The 17,361-nt window shown below is 40.3% G+C and overlaps 1 protein-coding gene and 1 long non-coding RNA gene across 3 annotated transcripts in view; both read right to left on the reverse strand.

Annotated features, from left to right (window-relative positions):
- WTAP (WT1 associated protein) overlaps positions 1 to 7,562 on the reverse strand; it is a 28,948-nt gene extending 21,386 nt beyond the window's left edge. Inside the window, exons 1-3 of one of the 2 annotated variants that reach the window (XR_003253593.1) lie at positions 7,302 to 7,562; positions 3,424 to 3,461; positions 3,279 to 3,334 (exon numbers count right to left, since the gene is read on the reverse strand). Coding sequence is in view for 1 of the 2 variants with exons in the window: in XM_026066454.1 (XP_025922239.1) it covers positions 3,279 to 3,334; positions 3,424 to 3,453 (86 nt within the window). In the remaining variant the exon portion in view is untranslated. The remainder of the gene's footprint in view (positions 1 to 3,278; positions 3,335 to 3,423; positions 3,462 to 7,301) is intronic. The other variant, XM_026066454.1, reaches the window with a different exon arrangement.
- Positions 7,563 to 9,247: 1,685 nt separating this feature from the next.
- Positions 9,248 to 17,350, reverse strand: LOC112966426. The gene is made up of 4 exons (XR_003253601.1): positions 17,045 to 17,350; positions 16,356 to 16,630; positions 10,554 to 10,617; positions 9,248 to 10,313 (listed from the first exon to the last, which is right to left on the reverse strand). It is a non-coding gene; the product is annotated as an uncharacterized LOC112966426 (long non-coding RNA).
- Between the last annotated feature and the right edge of the window lie 11 nt (positions 17,351 to 17,361).

Consider the following 17,361-nt stretch of genomic DNA (forward strand, 5'->3'; position numbering starts at 1 on the left):
GCTTGGCACAGCTCAACAATGAACTAGAATAGGGAAATAATGAAGGTTAAAGCCAGCCAGTCTCTTCTATCAAATCCATTTTAATCAACATCATGTCACCTGTTTTGCCAGGATGGTTCATGTCACTATCTGGCCAGCAGATCACTGACAATCTGAACAGTTTCACTAAACTGCTACTTGTAAAGTTGCTACAGAGCAGAGACACAGATCTGTACACAAAGTTAGGGAAACTGCTTTGAAACTCATTTACATTCAGGGGTCACTAGCAGTCTCACAAGGACTAGAAGGTAACTTGGAAGCATTAACAGTTAGTTCCCTTCATTCCCTAAAAATATTAGTTACCCAGAAACAGATTTGAAGATGCAATGGCTTCAAAATACTTCTATAAATTCCACTTTCAAAGGCAGCTAGTTTTCCTGGATCATCCATTTTTGATGCCCAGCTTTGCAGTTCACTTTTCCCCCAAGAATAAGTGACAAGCATTCTGGGGGCAGGAGGGTGAACTGCCCTTAAGCCATTCCAGAAGTGACTGGCTGTATGTCCACCTTGGTTAAAAGTCTTTGCTAAGAGTATTACTCTTCAACAAGCACTAAGACGACTGTATTTCACCAGAACTGCTTGTGTAGATGTGGGTGCTTGAAGATTTCAAAGACTAACCACTACACTAAATCATGGCAATACTGATCAAGAGTTAAGCTATGAACCAGAGTGCTTGCTTATTGTGTTTCTGGCTCTTCTTCCTTCACAGCAGCTCCTACATGTTCAAGCTAAGTGGTTATTGCATTTAAAAAAAGAAAGTGATGGGGAGAATGAAGGAAATGAGTCCACAGCTGCAAGTAATGAGACAAGCAGGAATCACCAGAAGGCCAGACTCAGAGGCTTCTCAAGTTGTAGATCCAGCTCACTTTCAGTCAACAGAAGTTAAAAAAAAAAACAAAAAAAAACAAAAAACCCCCACTAAATTATGTACTTTATAGAAAAGAATAGTGAAGTTTGGATTCATGGCACAAGACCTGATAAACAATTTTTCTACATACATATTTTATCAGTGCAATTTGTACAGAGATTATGTATTACCTAAAAGACCAAACCCCACAGATTACATAAGCTAGTATCTTGAAACATTTGCCCTACCAGAGCACTAGCTAAAAAACCCATTCCAAGTCTTATTTTGAGATGATCCACTAGTGGTCAACACATGTTTTTCTATGTCTGAAAACAGCAGACATGCCTTTGAAAAAAAATACAATATACATATACAGCTCAACATTTTATATTCCATCTTTACAATCAGGCTTACAATCCTACAAAATAAGTTAGCAGTTAGTGTGGTAACACTAGTTTTACATGAAGTCATAGATAAGATCAAGCTTCACTAAAAATCCATTAAACATGCACCCAATTCAAAGAAAAAGCAATAATATTATGGGGCTGGTTAATGCAAACAAACAACATGGACAGGGACAAAATGGCATTTAAGTTTCTATTTCTGGGTATGAGGGACAGTTATCCTTTAATCAATCAAGTGGCTCTGAGACCACAGTAAGTTCCTCTGTCTACACTAAGAGAAAGATTCAGTACCAACACAACTGTGACAAATTGCCCCATCTTTTTATTAAGATAGTTTAGCTACTGATTTACATTACCTCCTTGTGCAGATTCCATCACATTCTCACTTTAATATATGCTGGAAATTGATCTCTCTTCTAGAGCAGTAACAAACCAAGACACTGATTACAGTCAGAAGCTTTTTTTTTGTTTGTCTTTAAACCACAGCTCAGGAAACAAGGTGCCCAGGATCTAGGCGTTGATACCTTGATAGGAGTTTTGCAGCAGGAAGGAATGGCCTAGCTTTAGAAACTTGTAAGTTCGCTACTCTCCGGGGATAAGCCTGGGGTGTGTGTATGCACATGTGTGTAGAAACACAACAAGGACAAAGACTTACAAGGTCTGAACCACCTAATCTCAAATAGGCACTTTTTCTGCTAAAGACATTATTTCTTACTACTCAAAAAACAAATACTTGGGTGTGGGAAGCCAGAAGTCAGTTTTAAACATATGAAGCAGGACTACATTGACTCCACTGGAAAGAACTGTCCTCCCACTACTGACAGGATGATTTGCCCACAAGAGGGAGTAGCTGATCTTATATATTAAGTATTGCACTTGCATCCTCATTTTTCTAAGCAGTTCAGTCTTCATTAACTCAAATATAAAACAGCAATTTTTGTCCAACTCAAGATACTGTAATAACGCTAATAACTTAGGGTGTACAAGAAGCCAAGAGCTGAAGTTTACCAAAATGCACACAGACTACTCTAGCAGATAAAACAGATGACCTTTGAATGCCTAGTCTCCTTAGTTCCTTTTTTACAATCAGGAAACTCAGGTATATGGAACCAAGTGCCTTGGGTCTACTTCTTCAAACAGATGGCCTGTACAACTGCAAGAGCTCTCTTTTTAGAAGGCCCAGAACATGCGCTTACAACTGTCTCACAGAACTAGCCATGATTACAGTTGAAAAGAATTCAATTAAGACTATCTTCACTCTTGAAGAAAGGTTAGCTAAAACATGGGGGGAAGGGGAGGAAAATACCCTTCTAAGATTGTTGAGATAAGTTTATAAATACAATCCATTTAACTATTCTCACTAAGCTTATTCCTGTGACTATACTTGCACAAATTCATACCAGAGGATAATAAATGCTAATTTAGAATTGAGAGGAGGGAAAATAATAATTCTGTTAACTTTTCCATGGTGACACCTAGCTTCCTAAAAGATGAAAGAGATGTTCAGGCTCTCCTTTGTGTGAGTTTTAAGCGAGAATTTCACTTTAACATATTTTACGTTTAAAATCTGAACATGTTAGAAGGACAACTGTGTGGACTAAGAAAAACTAAAACTCATTATGGAGTAAGGAGTTGAGTTTCCTGATGTTTAAAAATAACTTGCTATCTAGCAAAGAATGTAAGCAACCTAGTCTTCTGAAGTTGCAAGTGGAAAAAAACAAAAAAAAAAAACAAAAAAACACTATTTCTACTCATGGATTAGAAAACAATGCTCAGGATTTTGTTTCCTTCAGAAAAGCACTTGTCCCCAACTCTTAAAGTATTTGGGACAAGGAGAATTTTACAGAAGAGTTTTATGATGAAAAGGATGAAATAGGTTATCAGAACAAGGATGCTATAAGCAATGGAGAGGTGGAGAGAAGAGGTTACATGTTTTCCATTAAGAATTCACTAAAATGTTGCAATAGAAAAACTGCTTGTTACTTTACCTTAGGATCAGCTCATCTCTAGGCAAAACCTTAAAGTCTGCTTCACTAAGGCGAACCTATGGAGCAAAGGAGAAGCACAATTTAACAGGTTGTCATGACTATTTGGAAAAAAAAAAAAAAAAACAGTAAGTATTTTTAAACATACCTTCTTCGGGAGAGGTTCTTCATTCGTCATTGTGAACTCTAAAAGGGGAGAAAAAAGGGAGTTTTATTTAATACCATTACTAGGGTACATAAAACACGCAGCAAGTCAGACATTTGTACTTCTTCCTTAAATTTGTATTTATTAGTGATATCAGATTACTGAAATATTGGTACCATATAATGCAGAGTACAAAAGAATACTATGACAAGTTTCCTATTGTAATCTAGATACCAAGTCATGAGACACCTTTACAAAAACTACCCAGAGTGTTCTTTCAATATCTGAAAGAGTATCAATAATCAACTCTTCCCTATTTAACTAAGCAAAACCATCTAACTTTGTCCATACTTGTTTTTAAGATCAAACTGACATTTGATACCTGCCTACATCTATTTAACTTTTTTTTTTTTTTTTTTTTTAAAGACAGAAGATAGTTATGACCTGAAGAATGTAATTTTATACCACTATTTCAGTATCTCTTTGGAATAAAAAGAAGTGATTTGGAAACATTACCACCAATATTTGGGGAATGTCAAGACAGTGAGTTTTTCCAACTACTTATCTCTTATTTTTAAGATTTTGATAAACAAAGTATTGAGCAGTTATTTTAAAACTCTTCAGGTTATTATTATTATTTTTTTTTTTTTAGGAAAAATAAGTGACAAACAACTTGGGTACCCCATCGAATACAATTCCTCTTGTCCGTTTATAGCACAATGCAATCCTATTACACCTATATTAATTAGCCACAATTCCTTGTATTACAGGACATGCTTCCTTACCTCAAAGAGGCAAAGTATTTTCTATTACTATGATTATTAAAAAAAGCCCACGAACATCATAAGTATATAAGAAACAGAGGCAAGCTTTGCTGGAGGCATGCATCTTTGCAATATGCCTTCCAACAGAAGAGCTGCACGTAACATTGAGATTTTAACCTTAAAAAAAATCTTTGCCATGCACTTATACAAGAAAATGGATGTACCCAATTCCTCACTTGTGAACAGTTAGCTTCACAAATACAATGCATTTAAGTTGTTTAAAAATGATTGCGGGACAGGRGAACACAACTTATACCAAGTACTCTTTGATATTTTCAAAAAAGCACTCAAACTAAACTAAGTTTTTGAAATCCTAAAGGCCTCGCTGTTGTCAAAAAGACAAACAAACACATATCAAGTGAAAGACAGTTCCTTCAGCCTATATTAACATTCAATATATAGCCCTATGTCAAACAAGATTATGATAATGTCTACACACCTACAGTGCACAGGTGAAACAGCTTCCAAGCCCTTCATAAAGTAAAAAGTGACATCAGAACCAATGGAAAGGTTTCTAATAACATTCAACACAGGTTATCTCTGACAAATGTCAGCTTCCTGTTCCTAATCTTCATAACACACAGGTACTTAAGTGCTTCCCTAGTCTAAAAAGTCTATCCTCCCCACCACTACTTTTCTGTCTCGCATGAGAAGTTGCTCAAGCATTTTGCTTTAACTTCTGGACACGGCTTTTCACATAAGATTTTCACTAAATGCAATTTTAAATGTATTAAAGTGTAAGAGACTATTGATACAAACCAATGATGCTCAATTTAGTCATCCAAAATAACACAAGATAACTTGAGATCACATGGGGAACGCTCACAGCCCCCTATGTTTAGATTGCCTACTTCTCCCATTACAATTTTCTTAAAGATTTTGAGAAGCCTGAATTCCTTCAGTATTTGGAAGGAATCTTGAAGATTTCAGCAGGATTTAAGTCCTCAAGGGAGAGAGGCCTGCCTTTCAAACATCCCATGGAACTACGCTTAGATTAAAATCATACACAGAAGATGCCATCATATGTCAGAAAAATATCAGGAGCATACAAATACCAAAAAAAGATGAGTTTTCTGAAGACTCCACTTATGAACCCTGCAGCAGCATACAGCAAGCTATGAACACTTGAGTGCTACCACAATAGTAACTGAAAGAAATCAAAGGCTGATGCCTCATCCTTATTGCCTATCTCCAGACCTAGCACAAGGCTCCCACATCCAGTCTTCTCTTGGCAGCACCAAGTCAGACTACTCTTCTAACCTTGAGGCCCAATGCACTGCCATTTACAAAGCCATCTCTTGCTATCTGATAAGATCCTTTAATGCATGTSCTGAAAATAAAAGTTACAGTCCACTGCATTACCTAAGTTATTGTTTTACTGCCACCTGTTTTCACCTGTAGAACTAGAAGTGTACACTAAAAAACACCCTGAATATTTCTTAGTAAGGTATTATTTTGGAAATCCTATGTTGATCACACCTGAACTTCTTACTACTACAGCTAAGTGATAGTGTTCTTTTTGTACATGTGAATTTTGCCTCCCTACTCCTATGCAACAGCTTTTTTTTTTTAAGCACCTACAGTACACAAACAGCTTAGGAGTTCGTTATTGCTACAGGTCATATTTCTATCATTGGGCTCAGTGTTTTCGGAAGCATTAGAGCATCAGGCTTACTATATCACTTAGTTATCACAGTGATTTGTCTTAGTTCTTTCTGTGCTTAACAGATAAATCTATATGCAATAAACTTTAACAACATTATTACAACTGAAACACTCATTCTTTGAATGTAATAGAGTAACTTGAAGTGTTGTGCAGCAAGAGATGCAACTCACCATTCCTCTCCTCTGAAAGATAGAGGATCTTTCTGCTAAGCAGTTCAGTAATATTTTGCAAGAGCAGGATGAACTGCCATTTTCTGACTGGAATTATCATGATTGCACTTTCCAATTAATACAACAAACAGTTTAACCTGTACTTTCCTAAGTAGGCACTTTCATGATTTCAGAGCAGTGATACCTGTTAAACTCCCACAGCTTCTACACCTGCTCTTGACAATGAGCAATATAAACACATATTTCAGGCTTAAAAAAGGGTCATCACGGACACTAAAAGAATTCTCATGTAATCTCATGAAGTCTTAGGCTTTTACAGTAATTGAAATATGAAAGGACTGAAAAAGGGAAAATGCATTTTAGTCTCAGGAACTGTGGTTTCCTGCACACTTTTTACTACAGCATTTAGAAGACATAAGGTTTAAGAATAAAAAAAGAAGCTAAGAGACAAGGTAATCAAATAATACCAGACGTAACTGAAGCGCCACTTCACTAGCAACAGCTGAAATAACTCCCAGTTATTTCAACGATATGAAAAGCATTCCGTGGGAAAAGCCCAGCATGCGTTCGAGTGTCCCGAAACAAGAAGTTCCAAAATAAGATCCCAGACTACGAAAGTTTCCACACTAGCCCCAGCGACCGCCGTCAGGACCCTGGCATAGCCGGGCCTCGGCTCCCCTCCTCCCCCAAAACGGCGGGCCGCCGCCGCGCGGCCCCGCTTCCTGCGTGGAGACCCCGCCGGCCCCGGGCCAGGCGCAGCTGCAGGCTGCTGACCCGACGGCTCGTCGCGGACATTTGACAGACCGCCGCCGCCCCCTCCCTTCAGGCAGCACGGGCGCTGCCCGCCTCGCCCCGTCGGGCCGTCCTCGCTCGGCTTCAACAGGAGGAGGAAAAAACAAACAAACAAAAAACCCAATGCGTCTCCCTCGCCCAGAGGGAGCCCCAGTGGTGGCGGCTGCGCCCGGGCGTGGCGGAGCCGAAGGCTGGGGGAGGAGGATCTCAGCGGAGCAGTCAGGCCGGGCTCGCACAAAATGGCTCTAAGTGCTTCCGCTCCTCCCCCCGCTCGGGGTGAGGGATGGAGCCACCGGAGCCGGGCGTCCCGGGGCCGCGAGATGCCCGGTCCCTGCCGAGGACCCCGCTACTTCCCACGGGGAGGAGGGCGGCGGTACCAGGGAAAGGGGGAGTCCAGCGGAGGAAAGGAGCGCTCGCGCGGTCACTCACCTCCCGCCCGCGGTGCGGAGGCCTCACTCTTCCAGCACACTGGTTGCCTGGGCCGCACCCGTCACATCGAGGGCGAAGCGCCGACACCGCTCACACCCGCCGCCACCTCCGCGCCCGCAACCGGCTCTACCGGGACCGCTGCTCCGGAGCCGGGGTCGTCGCCGTCGCCGYCGTCGCCGCCGTCGCGTCCCCCCGCCCCCCGCTTCCTCACGCACCACTCCCGCCCGCTCTTTATTTGCGGATTCTCTGCGCTACAAAATGGCGCCCAAGGAGGAAATAAGCTCCCGGCCGCCCCGCCCCCTAACCVCCCCTCACGTTCGGGGCGGGGGAGCTGCGCGCGGGGCGGCGCGGCGCGGCGCGGGCCGCCGCAATGGCCCGGGGCGGCCGCGCCGCACTCACCGGCACGGCCAGCGGCCCTCAGCTGCCGGCCCCGGCCGCCGCGGGGCTGCCCTTGGGGAGCTCGCCCCCCGCTCTTCCTCCCTCCCCAGCAGGCAGTACTGAGGTGCCCCTGCTTTCCCGTGTGACGGTTTCCCTGGTTATTTGAATGTTGATTTAAAGCCTGTCAGCTAAACGGGCAGAAGGGAGGGGGGAGCGCGCGGCGGGCAGCGCGCCGCAGGGCATCATGGGGGCGGACGGAAGGATACGGCCGCCGCGACGGCCGCCTCCTAGCGGCAGACGCCGCTAGGGTCGAGGGCAGCGGCGGCAGCGGCGCCCTGGCTGGCCGTGCCCGCCNCCGCCCGCGCTCCCTCGCCGCAGTGAAGGGCCCGTGCTCGGGGGCTGCAGGCCGCCGCCTGCAGCGCGTGGCGCAGCAGCACCGACCGCCTGCCCCGGCCCTCACGCGTGAAACCGGGCGTCTGCCAGGGCTGACATGGAGCTGCCGCGGGGCAGCTTCTTCTGGGAGGCTTTGTGGAAAAGCTCCTTGGCGCTTTCCTGGAAGAGATGCTGAAAAGATAGCGTTTTTGAAAGCAACGATTGTGTGTAGCCAGTAGTTCATATGCAAGATGGGCACCTTGCTTTTCAGCATTAATTCTGGGGCTTTCTGCCTGCCTTTCAAGTTGTGTAATGAAAATTTTCACTCAGTTATATTCACATCAGTGGCATAAGTGCACATTAACGTCATCAGTCAGCAAATGAAAAAAAAAGTTGCTTCCAAAGATACTAAACTTCAGTTTTAACATTTGGGAGGAAAAAAAACCATACTATTTGCCCTTAATTGTAGTCTTGCACTGAACAACCACTTTAAAACTGAATTTCTTCTTGTTTTCCATGATTTCTCAAGCAATGCTATTAGGACAATTAAATGTGTTCCCTTCTTGCCAACAAAGTAATACAGCTTCTGTAGGCTAAATTAGTCTGTCAGCTAATCACAGCACGGATGTGATTGCTTGCAACTCTGAATTTCTGTGGAAGATGCTCCACAAATCTGTTTTCTTGACTGGGTTACTACTAGCGAAAATAATATATTCACTGCAGAAGAGATTCCAGTGTACATATGTGCAGATCCACATATATAGAACTTTTTTTTTCGCTAAGAAATTTTTTTAATACCCTGACCACACTTTAAGTGACTTGACAGTTGTCACTTGAAATTAAAAAAAGAGAATGATGTGACTAGGTACCACAAGGACAGTGAAATCAAAAGGATTCCTCTGAAGTCTTATTTTTTATGTGAAAGATGCACTGTGATTACTGTTTGGGGTTCACTGCTCCTTTCACTGTTTTTTCTACACAAATACCTTGTGGGTACTTGTTTTAAGCACTGAAGATACTAATTAACAGATAAAGCCATCACAGAATATAGCAGCATGGGAGAGGTGTTAATATACAAGAATAGTCCTTACTGTGAACATTAATGTAGCAAATTGATTTTATTTGCTCATGCGCAAATGTAAAAATTACAATACTAAAAATGCATATAAGCCAAGTAGGGCAAGAAATGGAAACTTTTTTACATACAAAAGAGATGCAGAGATGTACTTAAGGCTAATTCTATTCTATATATAAATTATCTAACATTTTCTATATATTGCAATTTAAACACAATTTGCCAATATTTGCCAAAGCTAGAGTTTAGCTACTTTTTGTGATTTTGGGAAAACGGGTTTCTCTTCAGTCTATCTTTAATAGTACATGTAAAGTTCTAGCTCTGATGTGTCAAGAGATGCTGGACCTTAAACCTTCCATTGGTACCTCTTGCTCTTCCAGGTCATGAGCATGTAGAAAATAATCCTGCATTCTTTTCCCTTGTCAGCACTTAGTTATTTTAAATTTAGTTTTACAAGTGTAGATTACATTTATGGAAAACATACTAGCTGAGCAAACAGCAGAGAGCCAGAAACACCAAGAAATAAGTGGATACAGCTTGCAGAGCTTTATATTCTGCCCTTCCTTCTATCCCTGTAATACACCATGTGTATTATCAGCTATACTTAAAATTTTTATGTGAGAAAATACAAACAGCAAATTGTTAGTGCTAGTACTAGTTATTATACTAGTTATTGTTCGTACTCATACTCTGATACTTTTGGGAAGAGCACATTTTACTAAAATAGTGTTTTATTCTGCTTGCACAGCACCTAAAGCATTGAAAACTGTCTCAGTTGGTATTTTTTAGTGCTACTAGAATAAACACAATAATAAGCACCTACACTGGGTTGTGTTACAATATAATAACTGGAGTAAATTTCCTTTTCAAATAATAGGTACTAACACAACTCTTAATAATATTGCTTGTTGACAAATGAGAGGACATATAAGCATCTGTCCAAACATGAATGAAAAAGCAGAATTCAGAAAGCAGCACAACTATATATATACTGTTAAGGTGAAATATGAACCAGATTAGGAACACCTGGACAATACAGCTTTCCATAAATTAAACACAAATAAATGCATTTAAGATGAAATTAACCACTGTACCTTCATGTATCTGTATCTCCTATGGTTTAAGAGGTCATATGAATTGTATTTAATTGTTGCAGACTTTCTTCTACATTTGGCTCTGATGGAAAACTGAATTAAAGAAAGAAGAAAACTGTATTGACAAAAATGCCATTTGGTTTCCACACTTTTTCTAGCTCCATTTTCAAGTCTAGGGCCTGCTCAGCAGATATTAATAGAAATACAGTTTTGTTTTGTTTTGAATCTGTTCATATTGTCTCATCTGGTTTTAAGTTCTTCGAAAGGCAACCTGTAGTTCATTAACCTAATTACTGTCACGCTGGAAGGCTTGTGGCTTGTAATGATTCTTACCTGCTTTGTTCTGGATTTCTTGTTTCACATTACAGCCAATTGGAACAAAACAAACATTAAGAAACTGTGTAAATGTAAAAAAAAGAAAAATCGATGTCAGTGACAGAATTGTTTTAAACTTGGAAAAAATGCTCTTTATTACATTTTGGCTTATTTTTTTCAGTAATAATTTGTTCTCTTCATGCCTTCTCTTGGACTAATACTGCCCTCTCCTGTGCTTACTGGATGTTCCAAGTTCTTTGGGTAGCCAGCAGCTGACACCCAGTTGGCAAAGCTGGAGCCATGTTTTAATAGAAGCAGTTGCTATGTGTTGTGGCTATGAAGCTTTGTAAGCAGAGAAGGAGCTGCTGAGCTTGGAGCACAGCACAGTTCTCTTGCCATTGCTTATCTCGGATGGATTTACAACACGATGGTCCTAGCCCAAGTGAGATTAAGACAGTACTGTTAACCTGAAGTATTCAGTATTCATGCATTACAACTCTAAACCCCCAAACCAGATTAGAAATCACACAACTGTCCAAAATATAAATGCACTGTATTTTAATACCCTCTATTGTCTTAGTCTTTGTGAGCCTTTGAGACAAATTTGTTTCAGGTCTCCAAGCTTTTCTACAGGATCATATTATTCTCCTGTTTTTCTCCCCTGCATTTTCATGATTCAAAGTTGAGATGTGGGTGAAATATTCTGTCATGGGAAACCCAGGCTTTAAGGACAAATATTTAATAGCATAAAAGTCACATCAAATAAATTGCAAGAGATTGCAACTACAGTCTGCAGATCTGGAAAGCTAGGACATTAACATGAAAAAAATTCAGATAACTGATTGTTCAGAAGAAAAAAAATGTTTGGAGTATGAACATTTCTTAGCATTTTAAAAGACCTTAAAATAAAAGGAACTTAAGTCTAATCAGCTTCTGAAAGATAGTCCTTGACTTGTACAGATATAAGATGGAGGAAGGCAAAATAGTGGTTTATCTGCAACTGGAATGGAGACTGAGCTTCAAGGGCACTGGAAAAGACTGCTGTAGGCTACAGATGCAGAGGGCAAATAAAATATATGGATTGCTGCCCTAAAAAAAATGACAGATATCCTTCAGGTAACTACCAGGTGAAAATCTGGACAGCAACAAGCCCAATTTTAAGTTCAATGCACTCTCTCTCTCTCTTAAAAAAAGCTTTCTGACTAGTAGGCTGCAGGCCTAATGCTTTCTTTATATCACCTGATAAGATATTTCTAAGCATCTTACTGGAATTATTGCACATTTTTGTTCCATTTCTAAAGCAAGAGGTAGCTAGATTTTCTTCAGACAGCTCCCATACAGACTCCTCTTTTAATTACTGGTAATTTTTTATGACTATATACAGGAGTTCATGAGAGCATATAATATCAGTAGTATAATCACGTGCAACTCTACTATCTACAGAGCCAAACAGATTTACAACACTTGTCTCCAAGATTGCAGCACATGTGTTGATACTGCACACCTGTGAATAGTTATGTAAAATATAATGCTCAGGAATCTTTTCCTGTTAGAGGGCTGACCACAGTGATAAGTACATTTCAGAGGCTCTCCTGGAGACATACCCTGAATTACATACAATCAGTTAAGATTCCATTACAGTCAAATAGTGATTTGAGTTAAACTCAATTTTGGGATACATGATAAACATTGCAAGCTTTCATTTGAAGTATGTATGTGCATATAGTTGCCTAAAGATATAGAAACAGGTGTTTACTATGCCTGTTTGTTAAATCATAGAAAAGCCATAACAGTTTTAGCATGCAAATGTTTTCTATCTGAGGGGAAGCCAGCAATTTTTATTAAACAGTGATTAAATTATGAATTTTCCTGACAAAATAGATTCAAGGAAGACACAGACTGCTCTTAACACAGCCAAAGACATTTTTGCCTATCAGGAACTTTACTTCCAAGGAGCCATCCAATCAGGTCAGAACTGGAGGTTTAGGAATTTTAGAAAATGGAAATCTCATCCTCCCAAGGAAAACAGTTTGTTCTTTGGGGTATACTTTAGGTACCGAACCTATCTGTAGACAACTGAATGTCAACCCACTAGTGAAAAAGCCTGGAAAAAGAACGAATGCTCTTTCTAGACCTGAGAAAGAGCCTTAAGGTACTAAAGGTGTGAACACCAGGTGTGAAACTAGGTAAAGTATGTGGAGAAGGGAAAAAGCTTCTTCAGATCTTTCCCGAATGAACAAAAGGCTCCGATTTTCATGAAATGATGCTAGTTGTCAAGCTTATTTATTTCTGTAGCTGTTTTAATTTTTTTAAGGAGTAAAAGGGTGGGTTTGCTTTCCCTTTGTCAAAAACCACAAAACTGCTTTTTGCTTAAACTAACCAAAGAACAATTCCCATTCCCTGCCAGGGATAAAAGTAATTTCAAACACAGACCAAGCATAGAACATGTTATCTAAAGGGTGAGTATGTCTTCAAGTCATAAGTGTGTGAATAAGGCATTCAGATGAAAACTATGGATCCCAGAAGTATAAAGTATTATGAGGTGTCTTATGTAATACGCCTTACTGTGACAAAGTTTGACTCTTGTCTTTGTAGAGATTGGTTTCAGTGTACACTGCTGCAAGTGTCAAGTGTGTCCCATGCAGCTGACAAAGAATAAAAAACAAAAGAGAAATACAGAAAAGCAGGATATTCTTATCACTGTTAGTAAGAGACTCTGCCCCAAATGTTGGCAAATTATTTGACATAAATTTAAGTATCACAAATACCATATTCTACAGCAAAGGGCCAATTCCATAAAATATGAGGAAGGGTCATTTCTGCTTCAAACTTGGGTCTTAATTCTGAAAACACTTCAGTATTTGCAGATTTTAGTTCCATGAGTGTTCCCATTCAGGTGCAGACCTATTGGCAACACTGATGAGGAAGTGAGTAACATTATACCTTCACTTAGCGAGAAGAGGAGCACACCAGTTTCTTCTCACTGTACAATACGGAATGATACAAGATGGTGTCAGTGGTGAGGAAGAGAAACTGCATCTCCTTACATAAGGAATCACATTGAGGTAAACATGCATTTTTTTGGTAAGCATACCAACAATACAAATATTTGTAACATTATCTGTGTATGAGACTTCAAAGACTAGAAACCTTTCTGTTATCGGAAAGTAGTAAAATTCAGAGTTTTTTGAAAATTATGGAATGATTTTATATAAAGATTTGGGAATTTAAGTGATTGTTCTTTGCCATTTCTTTTGCCTATAAAAGATGCAGCTTAATTTTTATCAGACCTATATTCCCAACAGAAGTATTTTTGTAAATGTTCAGCAGCCAAGTGTCAGATTTATGCTAAAAAACAAGGATTTCCCATTTTGGGTAATAACACTGATAGTTGTACAGGCTAAATTTAGAAAATAATTTTAAACAGAACAAGTAAATCAATGAACACTGAAATACCCTAAATTTTAGCCTATTCCTAATCAAACTGAGCCACTTGCAAATGAAAATGTCAAACCTTTGCACTTTGAGTATTTCACTTAATAGAAAAGTCCATTTCATTGTGTTCTTAGGAAGATAATAAATAAACTTTGCGCAACATAACCTTACTTTTTTACTGATAGCAAGTAAGCTCTCTGTTCCAAATTGGTGTCCTAATTTTTACTGACTGAATTTCCCAGAGCTTAGATTTCCAAGAAATGTGAAAATGTACCAGCTTTGGACAGTAGTTTGTTATTGAATATTATGGTGTTCGTTAACTACTCTACTACWAGGCAGTTGTGCTTCGAATTCAATGTTTAATAGTCTTTTATACAAATAAGTTATATAAAGTCATTATAGTTATATAAAATGTTATATAGTCATTTATATAACTTTGATCTGTACCATACATGTTTCATAACTATTTGTTTTTGTGCAATTGTTATGTTACTTTGTTCCTTTACAAGTTCTTCTAATGCATACAGATCTCGATTCTGGACACTGTCCAAGCAGAGTTAAATAGGATACTGCAAATCTGACAAAAATACCAATATAAAACTCATCCATTTCCATTGTTTCAGGCTTGCCCAACATTACAGCCTGGTTTATCACTCCTGTGAGTTGCCAAATAATTCTGCTATTTGTGGTTGAGAAAAAAGTTGCAGCCAGTCAGCTCATTGGGGTGAGCTGTCATGGAATTGCTAAGCCTGCCTCAAATTCAAACTCTTTGCATCTATTAGTGGATTAAAGGTTAAATAGGGGGAGAAAAGGGGCTGAATGCTCACCTTATCTTCAATTAAGTATTTATGAGGATACTTATAAAACTTTAAATAAAAAGGAACCTTGTCTGCAAGACTTTAGATGTATTGCCATTTTTGGACTTTGCATGCCTGCTAACATTTAATGTTAATCTGAGCCCATCTTACATTATTGATTTTGTATTTGCAGTGATGACCTCAAATTGTAATCAGTCAGATACTACATTAAGAACAACGTATTGGCATATAGTACTGTTGATAAAGTAGATTACTTTGTGTTGCCCTTATAGATCTCTATTAATCATTCTCTACCAAAGTTTAAAAAGATGCAGAGATTACTTTCAGTTGTACATACTGGGTTGCTCAGGAACTGTATGATATTTTTCTAAAATAATCACTCTGCATTGCTTACAGTCATATATTCCTGAGTTTTGCTTGCTGTATGGTAGACCTGCTCACAACTTACTGACGAGTCTTTTAAAAAAAGACCAAACATTATTTTTTTCCTATCCAAACTTTATCTGAGATCTGTGTTAGTGTATCAGCTGCTCTGGCTGCACAGCCCCAACAGAAGTATAATAAAAAAAAGCTGTGGTGCCTTAATGCATGCCTGTTGCCAATTTAACATACCCTTAGGAGACTGGTAAATTAGTCCACCTAACGATTTGGCTGTCCACAGGATTTACCAGAGATTTCCTTTTTTTCCCATGTGCTGCTAGTAAACTGAACCTGAAGACATCTCAGGGAATTCTTTTTTCAAAAGCTGGAATCGCCAAAGTTACCAAAGAAGTCTTATGACTGATGCTTCAATCAAACTGAAATCTCTAAAGGAGAGCTCTGTTTTGAGCTTTTGAGTTTCTGGCCAGTTTAGTTTAATGCAGTTACTGATAAAATCTGGATTTACAATCTTGCTTTCTGTGTTTTATCTTCCTATGTAGTAATGCTACAGAATTTTACATTATAAAGCAAGAGCAGAAATCCAGCAGAGGTGTTTTATTGCTCCTGTTCCTCACTACTTCCACAGAGTGTTCAAAACCTTTTACACATACAGATTTTAATACCACCAAGTTCATTTTACCCAACATGCAGAATGCGACCACCGATATATTACTGTTGCAAACRCCGTCATATAACTGTTTGTCAGTGTCTGTCATCACATATTATATACTTTTCTGGGACTTCATTTGCTCATCTTTCCCCCCAAAATGCTACCTAATTTTAATATGCTGATAAAAATCTATTCCCCCAATTTGGCTGATAATCTAAATAAGGTAAGAGAGGCAGCACGTTTTCTAACTATCTTCTTGGCCTTCAGTTGACAAACATCAACTTGAACATGGTGCTTTAGCTGTCATGTCCATTAGGCTGAGTATCTGTTCTGTGGTCCAGTCTCGATTCAGCACAATAAGGAGTATGGGCTCAGAGCGAGGCTGTGAGACAAGTGATTTCAGTCTGTTCGGACGTGTTTTGTTTTTTTTTTTTACTGCCTTTACTTTCTTTGCCTTATTCTGTTCATTCCTCCCTTTATTCTGTCCCTTCTTTCTTCAAATGTCTTAACCTTAACCCCGCACCCCCACACACCCACCTCATGGGGCTTTCCTGTACCATTTCCCCCCAGACAGTACGTTTCTGTCTGCGGGCTCCGGCTGCCGCTGCTTCCTCTCCCTCCCTGCCTGTCCTGGGAGCTTCTGTTTTTAGGGCCGCGTCATTCTCGGCGACCGGCGGCCTTCCGCTTGCAGCGCTCTCGTCCCCTGGAGACAGTCCTTCAGGAGCCTACTCGTCGCCTGTCTGTGTACATCAGGCAGGGAGGCCTTTTGGCCTAGCAGTATAGCACTTTATATGCTAAAAACTGAGAGGCTTCTGTTTAGAAAAGAAAAAAAAAAAGCTACGGATGTGCTTTGGGGGTTGGTAACTAATCACTGGATTTCAGTAATAGTTGCTAAGTGGATTTAACAGTGAGAGATAATTTTGCCTAATTTAAATCTTTATTCTGTTTTTTTTTTCTGGTCACATGGATCCTATGAAATGCTACTACGAAGTAAACAAACTGTCCTTAAAGCCACAATATATTGTTAACAGATCGTTTGACCTGTGTATTTTATTTTGTATAAAAGTAAACTGGTAATTGGCAAGGACTGACAAGAGGCAGCTAAAGGAACACTAGATTAGTTGTTTAATCAGAATCAGAGAGCTGGAAGCAGTGGAAATCCCGTAAGAAAACCGCACAACAGCACCTGAGCTCACAGGCAGAAATTTTAAACTGATCTTTCTCACCTTCGCCAGGAGAAAGATGACAACAGACACTGTCACCTCCCCAGCTTCAACCGGCGGACTGACGCGCCCAGCCTAGCAGCCGCCATTTTGTGCTGGAGCGCCGCCACCGAGGCGCCGCCGCCCCCCCCCCAGGCCCGCAGCGCCCCCGGCACCGCGGCGGCGCTCGCTGCTCGAAGGGGCGCAGCCCTCCCGCTGCGTTTCCCAAGGGCCTGCGGCTTTGGGAGGTTCCCCCCCCCGCTCGCCGGGCGCCTTGCGCGCTCGGCCTCGCCAGCGAGACCTAGCCCAGGCCGCGGCTGCAGCGGCGGAGCGCTGCCGGC

The sequence above is a fragment of the Apteryx rowi genome, unplaced genomic scaffold, assembly GCF_003343035.1.
Source record: "Apteryx rowi isolate R43461 unplaced genomic scaffold, aptRow1 scaffold_241, whole genome shotgun sequence".
NCBI classification, from domain to species: Eukaryota; Metazoa; Chordata; class Aves; order Apterygiformes; family Apterygidae; genus Apteryx; species Apteryx rowi.